The following is a 22284-nucleotide window of genomic DNA, read 5'->3' as shown; positions in this document are numbered from 1 at the left end:
AACAGAAAGTGCTCGCATCACGCAAAGAACTCTTGGAGTATGATCTGCAGCAAAGGGAAGCTGCTACCAAATCATCTCGGAGTAGCAGCAGCAATCAGCCCACCATCACTGCAAGCCAATATCGTGCTCTGTCTGTGCTGGGCTGTGGCCACACATCCTCAACCAAATGTTACGGCTGTGCCTCAGCGGTCACAGGCCATTGCATCACACTACTCCGTGCACTTGCTACCAATCCAGCCCTCCGGCAGATCCTGGTTCTTCAGGGTCTCATCCGGGAACTCTTTGAGTATAACTTGCGAAGAGGTACAGCAGCTATGAGGGATGAAGTCCGCCAACTGATCTGTCTTCTCACAAGGTGGGTTTCACCTCACTGTGTAGTAAAATCCATAAATATGCTTGTTTTTATGAATAAAATCCTTACTTTTGTCTTCAAATATAATTTATTAAGATGGACACCTTTTAGTTTATGCATTTATACATCTCATACATTTTGTTTTAGGGATCACCCAGAAGCCACCCAACAAATGAACGACCTGATTATTGCCAAGGTGTCGGCTGCCCTCAAAGGTCACTGGGCTAACCCTGACTTGGTATGTCAGTTTTTTAAGCTTGTGTTTAGCCTATTAATACTGATGCAAAGCCTTACTTTCTGCCTTCAGCTCTTTAAATTTTGCGGCAGATTTTTAATTCTTGTGTGAATCCTTCACACCCACAGGTTAGTAATTTGCAGTATGAAATGCTGCTGCTGACTGACTCCATTTCCAAAGAAGGAGGATGCTGGGAATTAAGGCTGCGATGTGGTAAGATTCACTTTAAGAGTTCACTTTAATACCTCTGAGGCAAATGCTGTTTTATAGTCTTTGATATTTTATGATTTTTATATGTAGAATGGAAGTTTTCTTGTTTAATTTTTTGGTTTATTTATTTATTTTAGCTCTCAGTTTGTTTCTCATGTCGGTCAACATTAAAACACCCGTGGTGGTGGAAAACATCACTCTCATGTGCCTGAGAATCTTACAAAAGCTGATAAAACCTCCTGCACCAACCAGCAAGAAGAACAAGGTAAATACTCTCGTATTTAACCACAGTTATGTCACAGTTTTTAGTGATTTACACCTCTTCATATAGTTGAACTCAATGAAATCTAATGCAGCCATATATTGGTTATTTAGTCAATATTTCAATAAGATTTCAAAATTACCCGTAATACTGCTTATTTGATCTGTAAAAAAAGATGTTATCCATGGAAGCATTGAGAAAATGCTAAAACCTTTAACTTAAGATACGCTTGGTTATCGATTTTCTTTTTCCTGGTATTTTGTTTTTCTTAAATTTCAATAAGATCTCCAAAACCAAGCTGTAACGTATTTACTTTTCAATATATTTAGATATATTTGGTTAAAATAGTTTGATTGGTTTAGTTAATAGAGCAGAGATAATAAGTTTTCTTTTTTCTGTCCCCTTCCATTCCCATCAGAGACTATAATATTATGTAATTTATTGTTGTGTGCTATGAAAATGAAAGTCTTTTCATATCCACATAAAAAACTGTTGAGGTCAAAGTTATTTTTTTGCTAGCGTCTTTTACATTGTTTGTTTATTTTGTTTTAAGGATGCTGCTGTTGAGTCTCTCACCACAGTGAGGCCGTACAGTAATGAAATCCATGCTCAGGCTCAGCTGTGGCTCAAAAAAGATCCTAAAGCGTCTTATGATGCCTGGAAAAAATGTCTCTTGGCAAGAAGTGAGTAACAAGACTGAATATATATGCTTGTTGCCACACTTTTTTAACCTAGTTTATTTTTTTATTAGATTATTTTAACCAACGAAGAAAACACACCAATTTTTTTTCTGTTTTCATCGCCACAGGCCACGAAGCAGTGTCAAAGCCTCAGGGAAAGGCGGAGTTACGGAGGCAGTACTTGTTGGAGAAGTACGTGTGGAAGTGGAAACTGTTCATGAGGTCCAGAAAAGGGGAAGGCCTCTTCCCTCGACTGCTCAAACTGAGCCACAACAATTGGCTGCGCCAGGTAATTAAACATTTTAGCTCCACTATTAAAGCCTATTGCTTACAAATCAGATGAAACTGAGAGTCAAATGCTTTTCGCAGGTTTTGTTCACACCCGCCACCCAGGCTGCAAGACAGGCGGCTTGCACAATTGTGGAGGCCCTCACGACAATCCCCAGCCGCAAGCAGCAGGTCCTTGATCTGCTCACCAGGTATGAATGTTGCTCATGTAACTTTAACAAACAGTGGTAGAAGCACATAAATGAGATTGCTGTTTGTTTATATATTTATCAAGCCAAACTGTGTCGAGCACAAACTTGTACTCTTAGATCAGACGGCCATAAGATGGTCGATTAGATGTAAAAATGCCCTTGTGTTGTCCATCAGTTACCTGGATGAGCTGAGCGTGGCTGGAGAATGTGCTGTGGAGTACCTGGGCCTGTACCAGAAGCTGATTAAGCCAACTCACTGGAAAGTTTACCTGGCTGCCCGTGGAGTTCTGCCCTACATCGGAAACCTCATAACCAAAGTACAGTTTTACAGTTAATAGTTGTAGCATGGATTGTTCCTGGATTACCTTCTTTGATACTGAGTCATTTAAATGCAAAACTGTTTTAAAGTGCTGCAAAAATGTGGAAATGTCTGCATAGTTATTTTTAATAATACAGGAAATATAGTTCATGTTAAGAAAATATGGAGACTTTTTTTTTGTTTTAGCTGTTGTCATTAATTATTTATTTCTACTCAGGAAATAGCCAATCTTCTGACGCTGGAGGAGGCGACACTGAGCACAGACTTACAGCAAGGCTACGCCCTCAAGAGCTTGACGGGTACATTTATGATCATCTTAACATACATTCAGACATAACAAAAACCAGCATTTGTTATATAGAATTTTCTACACAACAGCAGAAAGAAAGATGATGTATTTGAAAAAACAAATGAGTCCAAGTGATTTTCAAAGCATCTCTGTAGAAGCTTCTTTAAATGTTAAAAATTGTTTGTGCAGGACTGCTGTCCTCTTTTGTGGAGGTGGAGTCCATCAAACGACACTTCAAGAGTCGGCTGGTCGGCACGGTGCTGAACGGTTACCTGTGTCTGAGGAAGCTGGTGGTGCAGCGCACCAAGCTCATCGATGAGACTCAGGACATGCTTCTGGAGATGCTGGAGGACATGACAACAGGTCTGCACCAACGCTCATTTACTAGATATAACATTTACTCTCTCACAGTTGTTATTTTTTTGCTGCAATATTTAGCTTTTATAAACACATTTGAAAAAACAAAAATCAATTTGGAAAAAACAAAATGTATTAAATGAAAAGTAAACTAAAAATACAAAGAAAACTACAAAGGAATTTTCTGTTTGCTGAATTTTTAATCATTATAAACCCTTTTCTCCTTATAGGAACTGAGTCTGAAACAAAGGCTTTCATGGCAGTCTGCATAGAGACTGCAAAGCGGTACAATCTGGATGACTACCGAACACCTGTCTTCATTTTTGAGAGACTGTGTAGCATCATCTACCCGGTGAGCGATTTATTCATTTATTTGTTCAGACATTTTCTGACATATCCTCTTGAGATGAAACATCTCGTTTTCACGAGGGTCTTCCTTTCCAGTACATAAACACATTCAGACAAGCACGGTAGAGCAAAAAGAAAAACTAAACAAAACTAATTTGACAGTAACAGATGACACACAACAATCACATACATTCATGCACAACACACTGGCTCACAATGTACACTTCTCCCCCTGATAACAGTTCATCATAAAAGCTTACAAAGCAAAATGCAATTTCTTCCATTTGAAAAATGGGACTCAAACACAAAGATAACGTATTAAAATAATGGTAATATTAAAAAAAGAAAACCAAAAAATAGTGGCATGTGTGCCAGAAAAGAGCTGTTCTGATTACTGGAAAGGATCATATGGAATGTAATGATTGAGGAAGTTGTTCCAATCATTTGGTGCCTTCAAACAAAGAGTGTTTGCCAGACTGTTTAATTTTGGCACAAAAAAAACTGATTAAGTTCACTTGATAAGTCAAGTTGCAGCAGTTAATTTAATGAGAACACATTTCTGTCAAATACAATATATTAAATCCATGTGGCATTTATTTGATTTTATATATTGATTTTTTGGGGAGCTACATGTCTTTCAAATATGCTTCTACCTGATGAATTTTAATGCATTGTTGTTGTTGTTCACATTTCAGCATATCCCCTCAGGGGTCGCCACTTGACTTTAATATGCTCTGTTTTATTGTCTGTATAAAGGAGGAGAATGAGGTAACGGAGTTCTTTGTGACTCTGGAGAAGGATCCTCAGCAGGAAGACTTCTTACAGGGTCGCATGCCTGGAAATCCCTACAGCAGCAACGAGCCTGGCATCGGTCCTTTAATGAGGGACATCAAGAACAAGATCTGTCAGGACTGTGACCTGGTGGCGCTTCTGGAAGACGACAGCGGGATGGAGGTAAAGCTCTTCTGCATCTTTCTTTAGCAATCAAATTCTAATTAGTCATAAAATTCATCATTTTTTGTATGACAAAAGTAATTAATTAGCTGTCTGATCCCCTTAGCTTTTGGTCAACAACAAAATCATCAGTCTGGATTTGTCAGTGGCAGAAGTCTACAAGAAGGTTTGGTGTCCAACAAATGAGGTAAGAGTGCCTTCACATTTTCTGTAAACTGATTAGTGGTATTATGTACTTATTGACGGATAAACCTTTTTCCTCAAAGGGTGAACCAATGAGAATAATTTATCGAATGAGAGGTTTGCTTGGAGATGCTACTGAGGAGTTCATAGAATCTCTGGACTCTACCACAGGTTTGGTTTCCTTCCCATTACATTTTTGAAGTATTTCCCCTAAATATAACATTGTATTTGTGTGCATAAGGGAACCTTAATAAGGAACGGTTTTCCTGCTTATTGCAGACGAAGAGGAAGATGATGAAGAAGTTTACAAGATGGCAGGAGTGATGGCACAGTGCGGGGGCCTGGAGTGTATGCTCAACAGGCTGTCTGGAATCAACGATTTCAAACAAGGACGACATCTGCTCACTGTAAGGCAAATTTGTCCGTACACCTTGACTTTTTCACACATTGTCCTATCAAACTCCTACTAACTTCCATATCAAAACTTAAAATAAAGAAAAAACGAAAAAGAGAAAACTGCAGCAGCTTTAAAACTCGCTATTTTTTGCTCAGGCGTTATTCAAAAGATTGTTCATTGAGAACAAAACTAATTTAATTGCTTGTTCATGTCTGTGTTTCTCCTTCAGGTTTTGCTTAAGTTGTTCAGCTACTGTGTGAAAGTGAAGATCAACAGGCAGCAGCTGGTCAAACCGGAGATGAACACACTCAACGTCATGCTGGGAACCCTAAACCTGGTGGGTGGTTCTGTTGAAAAAGTTTGACAGTTGGATTCGTTTGATAAAATGCAGATGGTGTGTATTCTTTCTAAGCTAAATGATTAATTCAGAGTGTTTTCCTTATCAGGCATTGGTTGCAGAGCAGGAGAGCAAAGACAGCGGTGGAGCCTCTATTGCTGAGCAGGTTCTAAGCATCATGGAGATCATTCTGGATGAAGCAAATGCAGAGATTTCTGAGGACAAGGTCAGAATGAAGCCACTACATTCATAAATACCAGGCTTTGAAGAGTGTGATTACAGCTGTTACTTAATCTCTTGCAGGGTAACCTGCTGCTCACAGGAGACAAAGACCAACTTGTCATGTTGTTAGATCAGATCAACACCCCCTTTGTGCGCTCAAACCCCAGCGTGCTGCAGGGTCTGCTCCGCATTATTCCATACCTGTCCTTTGGTGAGGTGGAGAAGATGAAGATTTTGGTGGAGCGCTTCAAACCCTATTGCAAATTTGACAAGTGAGCCCCACTTTGTTCTGTTTTTAAGTTTATGAAGCTGCGAAAAGTGGAGAATGCTCAGGGCAAAAGCAAAACAGTACAAGGATAAATTCAAAATTAGTCCAAATGTGAGCAAAGATGTATAACACCTACATCATGACCTATTAGAATTTGACATTTTAACTTGAGCTGAAACATTGTACATCTGTATTTAAGACAAAACTATTAGCTTTTAAGAAAATGTGAACAAATTAGCAATTGAGTTTAATGTAGAATCACAAAGAGTCTTTATTAGATTTCAGTGGTTCCTTTATGAACTGAGGACTAATTTGATCAAATCTGTTTGTCCTGGTATTCCAAAAAAAACTCAGTTTTAAGAAGAAGTGACCTAAAACTGACTTGTGTGTATTTTTTTCTTTAGTTACGATGAGGAGCACAGTGCAGACGACAAAGTCTTCTTGGATTGCTTCTGTAAAATTGCTGCTGGAATCAAAAATAACAGTAATGGTCATCAGCTAAAAGATCTTATACTCCAGAAAGGAATCACACAGAGCGCACTGGACTACATGAAGAAGCATATCCCAAATGCAAAAAAGTAAGTCTACGGCTGCGTTGATCCCTTTAAGAAAACATAGAAAAACCAGATGTGCTAACTTGGCGTATTTTTTGTTTTGAACAGTCTGGATGCAGATGTCTGGAAGAAGTTCCTCTCTAGACCAGCTCTGCCTTTCATTCTTAGACTACTGCGCGGTTTGGCAACACAGCACCCCCCCACACAGGTACCACAACACAGTGATTCTTAAGTTGGATTCACAAGGATTTTCAATAATTGTTTTGATCTTTTGTTTAGGAGCTTTGTCTTGGTTTGCAGTGGTCCCTCATTAATTGCTGAAAGCTTCGTTCTAAAAATAACCTGTGATACATGAAATCTGTGAAGTTGTAAAAAATAAAGAATACAAGTATAGATGTTTTAAGGCTTTAAACCTCCTCTACTATTTATACACTTTTCTTAGACATCAACATTTTCACATTTTTCCTCTCTTGATTAAGCTCTCCCTACATTTACAAATAATTCCATAGAAAGAAACTAAAGATTTGATTCTGATTGAAGATTTATGTAGATTTGGGAAACTGTAGGCCTTCTGTAGAGCTGACGCAGTACAGAGATTGACAATGGTCTACAGTCGATCATGATGCACACCATTGTGCTGTTACAAAAATAAAAGCATGCAAAATTGCACAAAAAACCTGCTAAAAAGTTGCACAAATTGGTTTTGCAATAATAAATTTGCTTAATCGAAACATGAAATTTAAAAGAAAAACTCACATTTATCCAAAGTTTTTTAGGTGTATCGAAATTCACACATTTCCCAAAACTATATTGGAAACACTATATTGGCAGCACCGCTGCATCTTGGGCACTACACAGTATCACCACAAGAGGTCCCACAGCATCACACAGCTCATCAAAACTTGAGTCTGTCATGCAGAATTGTTGGATCCACGGCTTCTCTGTAAAACCATCAATCAAATATCCCTAAATTGCTTCATCCTGACATTCTATGGCCTGAATAAGATGCTGCAGCTCCTTTGATAAGTGATGATGATGAGTGCTAGTGCCGTGGCAACAATTTGAATGTATCTGCTTAAATCAAAGGATTGTTCACATCCATCGCTATTTATAATGGCTTGGATATAATGATTTGGAGAGAGACCACTGTAAAAAAAAATAATTTGGCCTTGCATCAAAGCTAATACTAGCATTTTTTTGTTTGTTTGTTTGGAAACACCCTGCTAACTGCACTTTCCTCCTCCTTTTTGTTGGTCAGGTACTGATAGGAACAGATTCTATAACTAACTTGCACAAGCTGGAGCAGGTATCCAGTGACGAAGGCATTGGAACCCTGGCGGAGAATCTTTTAGAAGCGCTAAGGGAGCACAGTGATGTGAACCTGAAGATCGATGCAGCTCGCAGGGAAACCAGAGCGGAGAAGAAGCGGATGGCTATGGCCATGAGACAGAAAGCCCTGGGAACGCTGGGCATGACGGTACATGTAGTTCCTTTACAGTTTTCTCCTATTGTCAACTTTGTGCTGTAAAAAGAAACATTAAGTCTAAAGTGTTTGCAGCTTTTCACTTCCTACAAAAAGTGTTTGTTGCGTCTTTTTTACAGACCAACGAAAAGGGGCAGGTTGTTACAAAGACCTCACTTCTAAAACAAATGGAGGAGCTGATAGAGGAGCCGGGTCTGACATGCTGCATCTGCAGGGAGGGTTACAAGTTCCAGGTACCACTCTAAAGAAAATAAAATAATGATTTTGTTGGTTTTTATTTCTGATTCTTGCAGAGATGTTGTGTCTGTTGTCATGCTCCTATAGGATGAAAGAACAATAATGTGATATAGAACTTTGCATCGTAAAAAACTGCACAAATTCAAAATGCATGGGCATTGTGCTACTTCAATGTGATATTTAAGGAAATATTTAACACTTTTAATCTAAACTAAAATGACCTACTAACAAATTTTTTCCTTTTTTTTTCAAGCCTACTAAAGTTCTGGGTATTTACACTTTTACCAAACGTGTGGCCTTGGAAGACTTTGAAAACAAGCCTCGCAAGCAACAGGGCTACAGCACTGTGTCGCACTTTAACATAGTTCACTACGACTGCCATCTGGCCGCTGTCAGGTAAAGACTTATCCAGATACATGCCCTCCTGCTGGAGTTTAAACCTTTTGACTCACATTGGTTTGTGACCTGCATCAGGCTGGCTCGTGGGAGAGAAGAGTGGGACAGCGCCGCTCTTCAGAACGCCAACACAAAGTGCAATGGACTGCTTCCAGTGTGGGGGCCGCATGTGCCGGAGTCGGCATTTGCTACTTGCTTAGCAAGGTAAGAATACATTGAAACAGCAGGTTTTTTTTCCTTTAGAGTGAAGCATCTCTTACTGGAAGTCTTTTTTGCCGCACAGACACAACACATATCTTCAGGAGTGCACAGGCCAGAGAGAGCCCACGTACCAGCTCAACATCCACGACACCAAACTGCTGTTTCTGCGTTTCGCTACGGAGCAGTCGTTCAGCGTGGACACTGGAGGCGGTGGAAGAGAGAGCAACATCCACCTAATTCCCTACGTTATCCACACTGTGCTCTACGTCCTCAACACGTATGGCTTCATGTTTATACTCTTGATCTTTCCTGGTTAATTATACTCATTAAAAATCATTGTTTTATGAAAAAGACATTTTGCTAACTTGATGAACTGTGATCCAGCACAAGGGCTACATCCCGAGAAGAGAAGAACCTGCAGAGTTTTCAGGAGCAGCCGTGTGAGAAATGGGTGGAAACCTCGTACGACGTTGAAGGACCCCACTATTACACCATCTTGGCCATGCACATCCTGCCACCCGAGCGGTGGAGGAGTTCACGCTTGTATTTCCTCCGAAGGCTCCTGGCCACTTCACACGCCCGCAGTGTCTCTGCAGTCTTCACAAACAAGTATGTTCCTTTTTTTGGGGGGTTTCATTTTATCTTTCAGCACTTTTGTCTACAAAATGTATTGAAAGAGCCTGTTACATTCTAATATTTTATTATTTTGGTTATGTCTACCCAAGCATTCCTGTGTTTAAATGTATGTAAATGTCATGACGGCCTCTTGTTCCATTATCAGACTCACAGATAAAGCACCAAAGGAATATGCCGTCTATCGCTCTCCTCTTCTCTTCTGGGCCCTGGTTGATCTCGTCTACGACATGTTCAGGGTAAATAGCAAAACACCAAAGTGTCGATGCAAAACCAGTCCAGGTGTAATCGTTGTCTGCTGTTGAACTGGTCTGAAAGCTCCGTCTTTGGGTTTTTCCATTACAGAAAGTTCCTACCAGCAACACAGAGGGGGGGTGGTCCTTCTCACTGGCAGAGTACATCCGTCACAACGACATGCCCATCTACGAGGCCTCAGAGCGCGTGCTGAGGGCCTTCCAGGACGAACTCATGCCTGCTGAGTCTTTATCAGAGTTCTGTGATGTTGTAGGTCAGTACTTGAGAACACCTAATGGATTTGGACAATTTGAAAAGGAGCTTGTATTTTTTTAGAGGATTTTCTTTTGGAGAATCTACAAAGTTATGAAGACTCACTCCGATTGAAAATTGTGTTTTTAGCAAAGACTGTTAGGCTTAAAATAGCATTCCTGAGTATTTATTTGTTCAAATCACTGCAAAACAAGAGCAGCCAAAAAAATGCAGTTTGAAAGCGCTTGTAGCAGTGATGTAAAAGCTACAATCAGCAGGCCAAAGCTCCCTTCTCCACTCTATTCTGATGCACCCACTTACAGACAAATGTATTTATTAATGTCTTTTAGCTGTGTTTACATGCAAAATGTCTTAAATTGAATCAAAGATGGGATTTTAATTGAACTGTGTACATGGGCCCTTAAAAACTTCATCTGATTGTATCAAAACTTTATATCATATGTAGTCAGAGTGTGGTAAAGTTGAAAGTTATAATGCCATTCTGCAAGCTTTTTTGACTATTATGGCAAATATTAAGGTTTATTTAGGCTATTTTGAAGTTAAGCAAAAAATCATGTTGCATGCTAGCTGTTTTGGCTAATTTTGGCTTTTTTTTTGTTTTTAGGCTATTTCTGAGTTTAGCTAATATTTCAGCTACATGCTAGCTGCTTTAGCTAATTTAGGATCTTTTCAAATTTTTTTAGGCTATTTTGGAGTTTAGCTAATATGTCACCTACATCCTAGCTGCTTTGGCTAATTTAGGATTTTTTTCAGTTTTCAGCTATTAGCTTGTGCGATTTCAGCTATCAGCTTTACCGTTTTTAGCTATCAATTTAAGCATCTTCAGCAGCCAAATTCAGCTTACAGCATTCACACTAGCATTATTGTACGTAATGGTTTATATCGAGTTTTTTGTTTGTTAAAGCAATGATGGTTATGATGTGAGTTTTACATCCACTTTGAACATGACCCGATTAGTCGACTATTAAAATAATTTATGCCAGCACTAGTTTGCTTTTCAGGATTGCGCAAAGCGGCATTTCTGCATTCAAAAGCTGTCTCCACCCGCTCAAACACCTTTCCAAAGCCACTCAGAGACACTGTTCTCATGGGTCCGGCAGTGCACCCCCACAGAGCAGCTAAATTAAAATTAAAATAAAAGCTTGTATGAAAAGCCACTTTTCTCTGCGTACGAATCAGCTAAATAACGATCTCGTAAACTGTTGAAGAGTTACGATATGTCAAAGAGCACAAGTTATTTAGGTGTCACCAGTGTCACTTCCAATGTTAAAGATAAATTGTCACCTGTTATTCAATTAATGAAACTTTTTTCTTCATGTGTTTTTTTTTTTTTTCTTTGCAGGTCTCCTCTCTGAAATCCCCAACCCAGATGTTTTCCTGCAGGATTTGTTAAACTCTTTGCCCTAATCCAACATCATCTGCCCCTTTGACACAAGACAGCCCTGCAAGGAATGTTGGGACATCCACCAACTCAAAAACAAAAAAAACAAACAAAAAAATAAACAACAAATCACTCTGTTTACACACAGATTTCACACAACTATTATACACTATGCTCTTACTAATACTCCACCCCTATATGCCATCTCATAAATAACTGTAAGCAGAAACAGTGTTTAAAAAAAAAAGCACCATTTGTTTTTGGAAACTAACAGGAATTCAGTGGTGATCAGAGCATCCTGAAGGAGGATTCAGCTAAACATCCAGTTGTTTTGTGTGTGTGTTTTTTTTTTCCAACAACAAAGCTGAGACTTTGCCTTTGTCCATCCTGTTTGCGCTGGGAGAATTGAGTTACTCATGTTTCAATGACTTTAATCTGGTTGAATTAAATAAATTAAATTTTTGTTTCCATTTCATCCTATGTCTGGCTTTAATCCCCTCATCTTTATATTTGGTTGAATTACGGTAACAAAAAACATTTTAGGGATTCTACCCACCACATAGTCTGAGTGACATTTGATTTTATCAGTTTTTTTTTCTTTTGTTTGTCTGCCATAGCTTTGTGTTTGGTTTTGTTTTAAAACGGCAGAAGGTTTTGTCACATGCAAGCACCTCTCCTGTTCTTCTTGCTGTTTGGTCTACATGTGGGTTATAACTGGAATCTGCGAGAAGGAGAAGTTAAAAAAAATGTGTGTTTAACGTTCGTTTTATCACCCTTGGAAGCAAAATGGGGGAATGAATGATGACCAAGGTTTTGTTATTTTTCTCCCTATCTATGCCTTTAAAGTAAACGTTGACCTTGTGGAAGATTCCATTTGTTGCAATGAAGAAAACAAATTGTCTAAATTAATAAAACATACTTGCATTATATCCTTAACATGTTTTGTCCTTGACTGAGATCTCCACCTATATTTTCTGTCCATTAGTTGAATTCCTCCTGCTTCTCTGCAGCTCTTAAGGTATAAATAATCTGGTTTCTGAATTCCTAAATTCCTGGTTTCAATTTTAAAAAAAGAGTTCCTGGAAAACATTCTCTGGATTTACAGATGATCGCAACAGTCTCCTTTTTTCCAGGTGAACGCATGGTGTGGCATCATCCCGTTCCAGGTTTATTGTTGTCTTTTTTTCCACCTCTACATTTTTAACAGTTGCTGAAAGTCTGCTCTTTGAATTTAGCCTATGATTAATAAAGCATAATTCCAAATTCATTATGGGGAAAACTTTTCTGTTTGCCTTTAATTTGAAGCATATCAATCCTATGCAAGATTACATTCCGATTAGATTCCCCATGAGGAATACTGTCATATTCAAAATAAAAATAGGTGGAATAAATTAAAGAGCATTTTTGCTTGGTTGAACTGAGAAAACTAAACACAATAGACACCACCTTCCAACGAAACTCATTTATCCACAGATCAAGAGTTTTTTTTTATTTTATTAACTCCATTTAGCCCACTACATAAAAGAAATTACCCCCAAAAATGTTTTTTTTAATGAAAATTCTTTTTCAAACCCTTTCAAATGTTTTTTTGTTTGTTTTTTAGCATAAATTAAGATATAGTTGGTGGTCGCCAGCCTTTTTGAAACTGGGAGCTACTTCATGGGTCACTGAGTCATACGAAGGGCTTCCAGTTTGAATAACACATTTTCTTATTTTCCCTTTAATTATACTTTATAAATAATAAATAATGATACTCCTCTATTAAGACTTGGATTTCTCACTGTAATTATCAACGATGACAACAAGCTAAGAAACAGATAATATTCAGCACTTTATTAATCCTCATTTTATGGGAAAAACGTCCCATTTTTACCATGTTGTTTCATGTTTATCAATTATGTAATGTAAAAAAAAAAAATCAACGTACACATTTTTAAACAAATGTCACATTTTGAACTAATGACCAAGTCTGCAGCATTTTAAACTAAATTAATGGTCTTTGAACTGGAGTACGTCTGAGGTCACCTAAACATAAAGTTTATGTACATGAACATATTTTTAAAATGTTTCAATTTTTAAATCCATGTAAATGCAAGTGTGAAAAAAAATAAGGGAGATGTGCTATTTTTTTTAGAAGAAACCCTTGCGAGCAACTTGTGTGGTCCTTAGGATCAAACACTGTGTTGGTGACCTCTGATATAGTTGGTGATTTGGTACGTTTTTTATCACAGAAATGTTAGTTTATGATGTAAAAGTGTCTCAATCTGACACATTTTTAACAGTATGTCACTGTAATATAAAAAAAGCATTTATCAACAAAATTAGCTTTTTTTCAATGAAGAAAGTAGTAATTAAAAAAAAATAAATACCAATATATGACTTAATGTCACCATAAAGCTTTTCAAATCTTTTCCCGCTAAAAGTGTTGAGATTTCATTGAGGCAGCCATTTTGAAATGAGCAGGAGAAGCCCTTCTACTAGTGGAAGGATGATGAACTACATGGCGGAAAACATGGACCAAAGTACACAAAGTGTTTTTAAGGAACGTTTGGATCATGCTAATGATATAGGGGTCTCAACAATGTATGTGCATATATGATATAAATGGTTATATGGGGTTAACCTTTATTTAAACCAGGAAAATTTAGATTACCCATCAAATTTTAAGGCAGTCCTGGCCAAGTCAGTAGAACAAATCAATAGTAGGCCTACTTTTTTTTTAATTAAAAAAGAATCCCAAAGTATACTTGGATTATTACAAGACATATTTGCCTGTGAGGTTGAAATTTCTGCTTAAGTGCAGGAAAGTGTCTGAGGCAATAGAGCCCACACATTAAGTCCATGACAGCACTATAAGCTGTAATCAGTCTTATAGAATACATTTCAAAAATTAAAAATATTCAAAGGTTTTGATCATCTAATGAAGTCCAAAAAATAAACTGAAGACATTTATTTTCTTTTTACATTTTATTAAGAATTGCACTTGAAAGTCTATATTGCACTTTGTCATTTATAGCTCTCAACAGGAAAATGTCTCTAAAAAAACAAAAATGGAAAAACTTCTAGCAATAAATGTAATCATTTAATAAAACATATGCACAAGCATAAACATGAACCTTTCACCCAAAGGAAAATATGGCTTTCAGTTTGACAATTCTACATCACATTAAGACGACTCAAGACAGTTGTGGACCAGTAGATCACAGTGTTGGAGGTCGCATTTTGTTTTTTTTACAATTCCTGCTTTATTTGAAGTTAAAACACTTCAATAAAAATGAGAAAAACTCAATTTTTCCCTCATTTTAGTGTCCATGTTTTGTTTGTTTTTTGGCAAAGCTCCAATTCCAAGTAATGGAAGGCTTCCTCTGACTTAGTCCCATGTTTCGTTCTGGTCTCTTGCTCTTGTCCTGTTACTCCTGGCAGCACAGCGGGGCCACATCCTCAGCAGCTGATGCTATCAGCCTCATGGCCTTTCTGGAGCACTTGCCGTAGCCATCGTGGAGAATGAGAGCCCTCTTGATGGTGAAGAAAGAGATGGTCTTGTCCCACACGTCTGAGCTGATGGTTCCAGTGCTGAGTTGCCTCTCCAGTGTTGAGCGGATCCTGCCTGCTCTTTCAACACACTTTCTTTCAAAAAGGCTCACTCTGCACATTCTGGAGGAGAAAGAAGAGGACATAGAGAGGGTATAAGTGTCAAATTTTGAAGAGTATTAAAACACAGAAAATACAAGAAAAAGAAAAAAACATGTAAAAAAATATGGATTAAAATGAACTTAAAGCAATAAAATCTAAGCAGAGAACAACAAAGTTTTCTTCATTTGAGCTTACGTTGTTTGCTGATTCCTCATGATGAACATTTGGCTGAATGAAGTTCTCGAAGTCCTGGTCTGTGCGATATACAAGAGGTTCTCCGGCTTAGTATTTCATCTGCAAGACCTCCCTCGTTTATGTACTTAGGCCGACTTTCCCATCAGTACGATGTGATGTTGTTTCTCACAGGATCCAGCCAATCACGAGGCTTGATGGTGACAATAGAATATGAATGAATCGGTTGAATTTGAGGGGCACAATGGCAAACAAACAGGTGGGAGGGGACCAATGCTAGTCTCTTGCTGCTTAGTTGATGCTCAACAATGAGGGGAATGCACTCATCATTGTAAGAAATGTGGTGGGAACATGGAGGGAAAACATCTGTCTGATGACGTCCTTGCAAGTGGCTCTATTCAGAGAAAGAGATGTTAAGTGAAGGACAGAGCGCCTTTGATTTCTCTGATTTCAAATTATCCTTGAAGCATTAAAGCCCTGAAATTACATGATCAGTAAACCCAAACTGAAGGAGTGTAAATGTAAGATTTAAATTCTTCTTAGATCTCTAATAGATTATGTTTTAAATCATATTTCCTATTAGTTTTTGAATCTCCCATTGAAGCAGTGTTTGGACAAAGTTTCCCAGCGTTGACACACTTTTCACACACACTTTGCCTATTCTTCAGATGTAACTTGCTGTCAATTTTTCAGGTTCTCACGGTGAGCGTCTCACATGCCTGATTGGCTGACAAAAAGCATCCAGATGGTTTGCCTGGAAGCCCTGTTGACAACCCTATCTTCCTGGGAGTGTGAGCCAGTGCTGTGAGTGTGTGCGTATGGAGACGGGGAGGGAGGGGGCCGGTCACTTAGTCTTTGTGCGATGGGGCACACTTCCTTTGTGCTGCCTGCCTGGGAGTCATTAACACTGAAGTGTGGGAAGCCGGGGACCACAGCAGCTCCCACGTTTCACTCAGGCAGGAAGGGAGCGTGTGACTGAGACGTGGCCAGCAGCAGGCAGGACAGCCAGCTGTGCTTATGTGTGCGTGAGTGTGTGTTTGTGGTTTTTCTTTAGGGTGATTGCCCGCAGAAGTACGTGAGAGTTTACTTAATTGCATGTTGACATGTGCTGGGAGTGTGAAAGGCAGCAAGTGATGCATGCTTCCCCACACTTCACAGAATTCAAGTTAACAGATGAAATCATCATCAGAAGATGACATTTTTAAGATTATTTTTGACAACACCCTCAAACGTTATCACAAAAAACACATATTGCTTTAAAGGCTGGAGACGGCACTTTTGCTGGTCACATTTACAGGTGACCAGCAAAAGAAATCATAGAAATAAGAAGTAATTAAGAAAAAAATACAAGTGTGATAAAGAAAAACACCATTTCTTTAACATACAGCTAAGGAATTGTATGGGCAAAATAGAGATAATGTCTTTAGTTTTTAAGTTATTTCATCATTAACAAGACAAAATATTTTAAAAACTTGATCTGAGCATAGAGGTTTAAGACTCGTAAAATTTAACTGACGGCAGGTGGATTTTGTAGAGTGAAAGTAGAGTATCTACAGTATCAGTAATTCTCTTTAAAAAAAAATTAAAGTGCTGTTTTATTATTGTTCTGAATTGTTCTGAAAGACAAAAAAGAGAAACGTAAAAAAAACAGAGCCAAACTATTTATTTTGTAAGCTCAGATCCTTTGCATCATTTTGGATATTCGGATGATAAAGTTGTGCACATTTAAAAAAGAGGAATAAATGAGTGAACTTTCTGTGTCACAGATATTTCCAGGTTTTTCCAGCAGTTCCAAAAACGTTCAGACAAGTTCGGAACATGTTTAGACATGTCCACAACCCTGTATTCAAATGACTTTTGATCAGGACATTTAAAACAACATACAATGAACTCAGTATTTCATGAAGATAATCGAATAATTGAAAATATGTTTCTACAGGTGAAACTATTCAAACTATATTAAATTGTCACTCTTAGTTAATAATCAGCAAAAGCAGCTTTCCAAGTGTTTAGAAATTATGAGCAATAAAAATATATATTTTTTTAAATCACTTAAAACAGCAAAAGTATTTGAATTTGTTCTAAAAAATTACTAATTTAAAGAATCAATTCATTAATAAGTAAATATTGATTACATATTTGACATATTAAAAATTGTGATGGTATTGAAACCATATATTGTATATATTTTCAGTAAAGTGACATCGCTACAAATTAGATTGTAAAATAATAAAAATGAATCTTTCAAAAATAAATCAGAAAACCCTTATAAACCAATTTAAGTTTAGTTTTTTTGGGGTGCCTCTGGTGTCTACTTTGTATATTGCAAGAAAAGGTAGCCCAAAAAGAAGAAAAATAAAATCACTTGGAAATAGTAAAATTATATGTCCATGCAGTAAATATTTTTACCAAACAAGAAATGTTTCAATAAGATATTAAAATCAAGAAACAGGAGTTCCATAGAGCATTCTAAAGGGAAAAAATAAGCTAAAAACACTGTTTGATAGAATTAATTAAAATGGAATATATAGTATTTCTTGGTAATTTTAGGCAAACTGATTTTTTTTAATTGTTATGTACCTAAGTGTAGTTCATTTTGACTACAGAGACAAAAAAACTGGTGTAGTTGGTGGAAATGATTCATTTCAGATCAAAGTGTGAACAAAATGAGGATATCAGTTGGTCCATCTTAATATATCATCTTAAAATCTAAAACCAGTACTTACTTTTAGAAAATAAACCTATTTTTTGTTTCCAAAAAGTCAGTACATTTTTTTAACTTTACAATAATATCTATAAAATTGAACCAAATATTACAAACTTGTTGAGTCTTAAATCCAGTCCAAAAAGATTTTTACTCATTTTAATACTTATTTCATTTTTTTCTAGATCCTTTCTCTAAATTAGATTGAACAATCTTGACTACTGATTTTGAGAAAAAATTTGAAAGGTGTAGAGCAAAGAGAGGTTAAAACAACTTAAAATTTGTTGAATCTCTAAAAACTAGAGTTTTAAATCTTTGCAAGGATCAATAGAATCAGAAGGTGAAACTTCTGCCAACACTTTCTCTGTTTTTTTTCCCAACAGATTTGAAAACCTTCCCACATCTGAGCCTTTCTTGGGTGTCGCACAGATTTGGAGGGAAGCCGCTCACTTCAAACAGGTGGAAGTAGCTGCATGCGGGTCTTTTTGAGTGCTTGGCCCTCTGTTAACTCCCACGTGTGCCTGGTGGCGGAGGCACTTTGTTTTTGATTACATGGTGGTGGAGATGACATTAGACTGCGGCATGCTTCCCTCCGGGGTCACCACTTTCCCATATTAGCACAAGCGTTGGGTCAGTCTCCCAGCTACAGCCCCCCTCCCACCCCCAACCTTCCCCTCCCACTCCACCCCGCGCTCTTTCTCTCATGATCTATTCCTCCACCTGCTCCCAAGAGACACACTCATTGTCCCAATGGCTATAAACACTTCATTGAGCATGTGGCAGCCTCGCATTCACCAAAGCCCTTCCCAGCCCTCCCATTGGCTCCAGGACTGTGAGAAACTCCAACAATCCGCAGACTCACACATTCATATGGAGATTTGGGTGTATAAATACAGGGCTGGGGCAGACACTCCAGCTCAGATTCAACTGACTCTTCAATCCGAGCAGAAACGCTCTGACTCTTCAGCAATGGCACCCACTGTTTTTCGTCAGGAAAGCAAGGGCCACCTGACTCCTGCTCATAAGGTAAATCCCATCTCCTTCAAGCCATGTGCTTTTTTACATTTGTGTTTGACAGATACTTTTGAGAAATTGAATTTGAGTGATCCTAACTGAATTTTTCCTCTTTTTTTCCTCTTTAGCTGAGAAAACCAATGGTGGAGAAATTGCGTCGGGACCGCATCAACACCAGCATCGAGCAGCTGAAGTCCCTCCTGGGTCCGGAGTTTCTGAGGCAGCAGCCCGACTCCAAACAAGAGAAGGCCGACATCCTGGAGATGGCCGTGTCCTACCTGAAGACCTGGCAGCAGCAGAAGCAGCACCAGCAGAACAGACTGGCCTCTGGCCTCATGAGTGCCAGCGATGGCTACTCCCGCTGCGTCCAGGAGGCCGTCAGCTTCCTGACCCACAGCGAGGCTCAGACCCAGGCGCACAGGATGCTGCTCAGCCACTTCCAGGGTCTGCAGGGATCCAGCAGGACCCCCCTCAGCCCCTGCTCCCCATCTCCTCCAGGCTCTCCTCTTCATCCGCTCAGCTCCACCAAGGGCGGCAGTCATGCCAGAAGTGGTCTGTGGAGGCCCTGGTAGGACAGGAACTGTGATGGACAGACTTGCTGCTTCCTCTGTGGTTGGGAGGAATGTTTTTCAGCATATTTCAGTGTTGAGGCGTATTTGGCACCATGTGCTGCTGTTTGTTGGGGGGGTACTGAAATTCTTCAGGTTTTTAGATCATATGTACACCGTGTGTACAGATGTTGCTTATTATTTGGAGTATTTACTCCGTTGTGATGTTCATGTTACATATGAGCAAAGACGTAATGTTGTATTTGTTTTATAAACATGCTAAAGTACTGCAGTGTCTGAGACACAGTTTGACTTTTACTGTGATACTGAGTATCCTGACTGATATCTGTTTTCAGCTTGTTGCTGATGAATCAAAAAAGCCATAAGTGGATCCTGTGGACCCTTCTCTGCTGTAAATCCAATGTGGATTATATAGATTTTATTTTTGATGACTGTTTGTATCCATATTTGGGCTTAAAGGTGAAGGGGTGTAAGTGACATTCCTGACAGTACCTGTTCTTATAGATGATGTTCATCTGTTAGTGAATACCTTTGATAAAGGTCTTTTGTGAAGGCAGAAGTCTTTTCTAAAACGTTGTTATGCTTCTCTGTGAAGTTTGCATTTGAAAAAAGGGGGAAAAAAGCAAAGAACAAATAAAATACAACAAGTTTCTCTGAACTCAGTCGGTTGTTCTTGTCATATCTTTACTTTAAATCACGACTTTCACTACTTACATTCAAACTAAAAACATTACAAAAATATTCATAGTAGAGTACATCCTTCAGTCATATCAGTGGGCCCTGCTGACAGGAGTTTTGCATGTGTCAAAATGTAAAAAAGCTTCTCAGGTTTCAGCTTTGCAATGAAATAAATAACTTCTAGTTTATCAGATATGAACTGTGTGTTTACATTATTACACATTAACTGTAAAATAGCCACAAAGAAGATTTCTTTTCAAAATAAATTCAAAATTGAGAATATTTACAGGGAATATTTACATGCCTGATATTTGGAATAATGAACAGCATCTTTCTTAACTACCATCCTGACTCACTTGATTAAATTACAGACAAAAATGATCTAGAAGGGCATCGTTTCCTAATTTTTATGTTTGGAAAGGTATAAAAATGCAGATCAGGACTGTTTTGCATTGAAAATGGTTGTAGCTCTATAAATTTAGGGCTAAAACTGCACCACTTTAATATATAGGCAAATAAGTCAATATGATCTGTTACAGTAGTTGTGCCAAATGTTCAATTTTGTTAAATTAATTGTTTTTTAGATTAAATAACCATAAATAAAGAAAATCTTCCATTTGTTTTCTAATATATCTAATGTTTTGCTATTATTATTATTATTATTATATGCACTATATGTGCCATATTGCATGTACTTTACTATTAACATGTTTAAAACAAATTTTAATAAATAAATAACAAACATTCAGTGTTGTAGGGCAGGGCTTTTCAACCGTTTTTGAACAAAGGTGAACTTTTTCCTTGACAAAAATCCCAACTCTGTATTCTGTATTGATACACAGTCCCACCGTGATCTCACGTGCAGTTTTTAAAAATAATTAAGGCACCAAAAGCTTGAAGTTGCTTCTGTCTTTCCCTGAAAGTTGCAATAAAAGCTGAAATATTAATTTTGTACAGATAGTTGTTTTTCCCTCCAGTTAATTAAAATGCAATTATATATAACCTCACAAAAATCACAATAAACAGTGATTTTTTTTCTCAAAATCTATGTTTTTATATGTTTGTGCAAAAGCAGCCATATTTTTTGACCCAATAGGCCTAAAAATACGGCTGTGTGGTGGAGTTAGATTATAAAAGTTGGATTCATGGCAGTTTTTGCACTATTTTAATCATTGGCAAATCTCACAAAAAGATTGTTTATATGTTCATTTATAGTCTAAATAGATATCAAATTAAAATATTATGGAAAGATGTTGTGAGAATGGAAATGAACAATAAATTTTAAGCAGAAACTCAACTTCAATCAGTTCAAAATGAATGTACAGTGTAAAATATCTTAGGTGATTGATGTAAACTGGTGTAAAAATGTGTTCTGTATTTTTCTGGATTCACCTTTTCCCACAGGACTCATTAACTTCTCATCTGCTCTAACCGTGCTGGTGAACAGGTGTTTTAAAAAACCGGGCAGTGAGATGTCCCTGCAGGCCACATGTCTCACTTCTTCTGTTGTGGTGCCCGTGCTATGATGCCTTGTGCTTGTATTATATCTGAAGTGCTCTTTAAGTCTTTCACAACTATTTTTGTGTGCAGAAGTTGTAAAGAATGTGGCGTGCCCGGGACTTTCTCAGGGTCTAGTTTGCCAGGCCAGATGGTCTGGCTGAAGCTGCCCTCCTCCCCTTCAGCAAGAGATCAAACACCATAGCTAATGTGATGTGTAACAAGACACACTTCTATTGTCCCCGGCCCTGGACCAGTGAATAGGCGCAGAGTGTGGGAAACGAGAGATACCACACTCACAGAGAGATGGCTGACGGGAAGCAGCTCTGCGCCGCCGCAGGTCTGAGCGGCGGCTGAGACTTTATGGCAGGAATTCAGAACTCTCAGGGAGGGGAACTTGTCTTCCCACACACTTGTAGACAAAGACCCCCAGCAGCCGCGTAGTGCACACTAACTTTTAGGGGGAGGCACAAATTCACGCAAACATGTCGGGGATGAAGGGCCAGATATTGCAGCCAAGCATGAATGTTTCTGGACACACAGCTCCTCTCACTTCAGCTGTTACAGTGAAAACAAGAATCCCATTCACAGAAATGACAAAGGGGATTAAGGGGTTAAATGCTTTTCATTTTTTAAAGGATTCAGTTCAAATATGAGTGAGGCATTTTGATATTTGTGCACAAGATATCACACCTACATGTCTAGAGGTCAAA

At 38.3% G+C, this 22284-nt stretch overlaps 2 protein-coding genes across 8 annotated transcripts in view; both read left to right on the top strand.

Moving 5' to 3' along the window:
• Positions 1–12220, top strand: part of ubr4 (ubiquitin protein ligase E3 component n-recognin 4) — a 51084-nt gene extending 38864 nt beyond the window's left edge. For all 7 annotated transcript variants that reach the window (XM_024292297.2, XM_024292294.2, XM_024292295.2 and 4 more), the window contains 29 exons: positions 6–355; positions 500–590; positions 716–800; positions 935–1062; positions 1613–1742; positions 1868–2028; positions 2109–2218; positions 2394–2535; positions 2755–2836; positions 3016–3189; positions 3414–3535; positions 4288–4485; positions 4592–4672; positions 4752–4839; positions 4948–5075; positions 5295–5402; positions 5512–5628; positions 5706–5896; positions 6297–6470; positions 6555–6654; positions 7705–7923; positions 8049–8162; positions 8420–8562; positions 8641–8766; positions 8846–9040; positions 9148–9372; positions 9545–9635; positions 9742–9904; positions 11246–12220. In XM_024292297.2, coding sequence (XP_024148065.1) covers positions 6–355; positions 500–590; positions 716–800; positions 935–1062; positions 1613–1742; positions 1868–2028; positions 2109–2218; positions 2394–2535; positions 2755–2836; positions 3016–3189; positions 3414–3535; positions 4288–4485; positions 4592–4672; positions 4752–4839; positions 4948–5075; positions 5295–5402; positions 5512–5628; positions 5706–5896; positions 6297–6470; positions 6555–6654; positions 7705–7923; positions 8049–8162; positions 8420–8562; positions 8641–8766; positions 8846–9040; positions 9148–9372; positions 9545–9635; positions 9742–9904; positions 11246–11310 — 4101 coding nt within the window. In that variant the 3' untranslated portion in view covers positions 11311–12220. The remainder of the gene's footprint in view (positions 1–5; positions 356–499; positions 591–715; positions 801–934; positions 1063–1612; positions 1743–1867; positions 2029–2108; positions 2219–2393; positions 2536–2754; positions 2837–3015; positions 3190–3413; positions 3536–4287; positions 4486–4591; positions 4673–4751; positions 4840–4947; positions 5076–5294; positions 5403–5511; positions 5629–5705; positions 5897–6296; positions 6471–6554; positions 6655–7704; positions 7924–8048; positions 8163–8419; positions 8563–8640; positions 8767–8845; positions 9041–9147; positions 9373–9544; positions 9636–9741; positions 9905–11245) is intronic.
• A 6427-nt stretch (positions 12221–18647) lies between these two features.
• On the top strand, positions 18648–20058 carry LOC112158623 (transcription factor HES-5). Its single transcript, XM_024292058.2, has 2 exons — positions 18648–18839; positions 18956–20058. Exons 1-2 carry the CDS (start codon positions 18684–18686, stop codon positions 19397–19399), a joined length of 600 nt encoding a protein of 199 aa, XP_024147826.2. The 5' UTR covers positions 18648–18683; the 3' UTR covers positions 19400–20058.
• The last annotated feature ends 2226 nt before the right edge of the window (positions 20059–22284 follow it).

This window comes from Oryzias melastigma, linkage group LG7, assembly GCF_002922805.2.
Source record: "Oryzias melastigma strain HK-1 linkage group LG7, ASM292280v2, whole genome shotgun sequence".
NCBI lineage: Eukaryota > Metazoa > Chordata > Actinopteri > Beloniformes > Adrianichthyidae > Oryzias > Oryzias melastigma.
Note: the sequence above shows the minus strand (reverse complement) of the source record. Positions and strands in the feature narration are given on the sequence as shown.

Excerpts from the sequence above, each read along its gene's own strand:
- LOC112158623 (XM_024292058.2), top strand. The coding sequence starts at position 18,684 with ATGGAGATTTGGGTGTATAAATACAGGGCTGGGGCAGACACTCCAGCT. Across the intron at positions 18,840-18,955 it reads ACCTGACTCCTGCTCATAAG|CTGAGAAAACCAATGGTGGA; the intron begins GTAAATCCCATC and ends TTTCCTCTTTAG.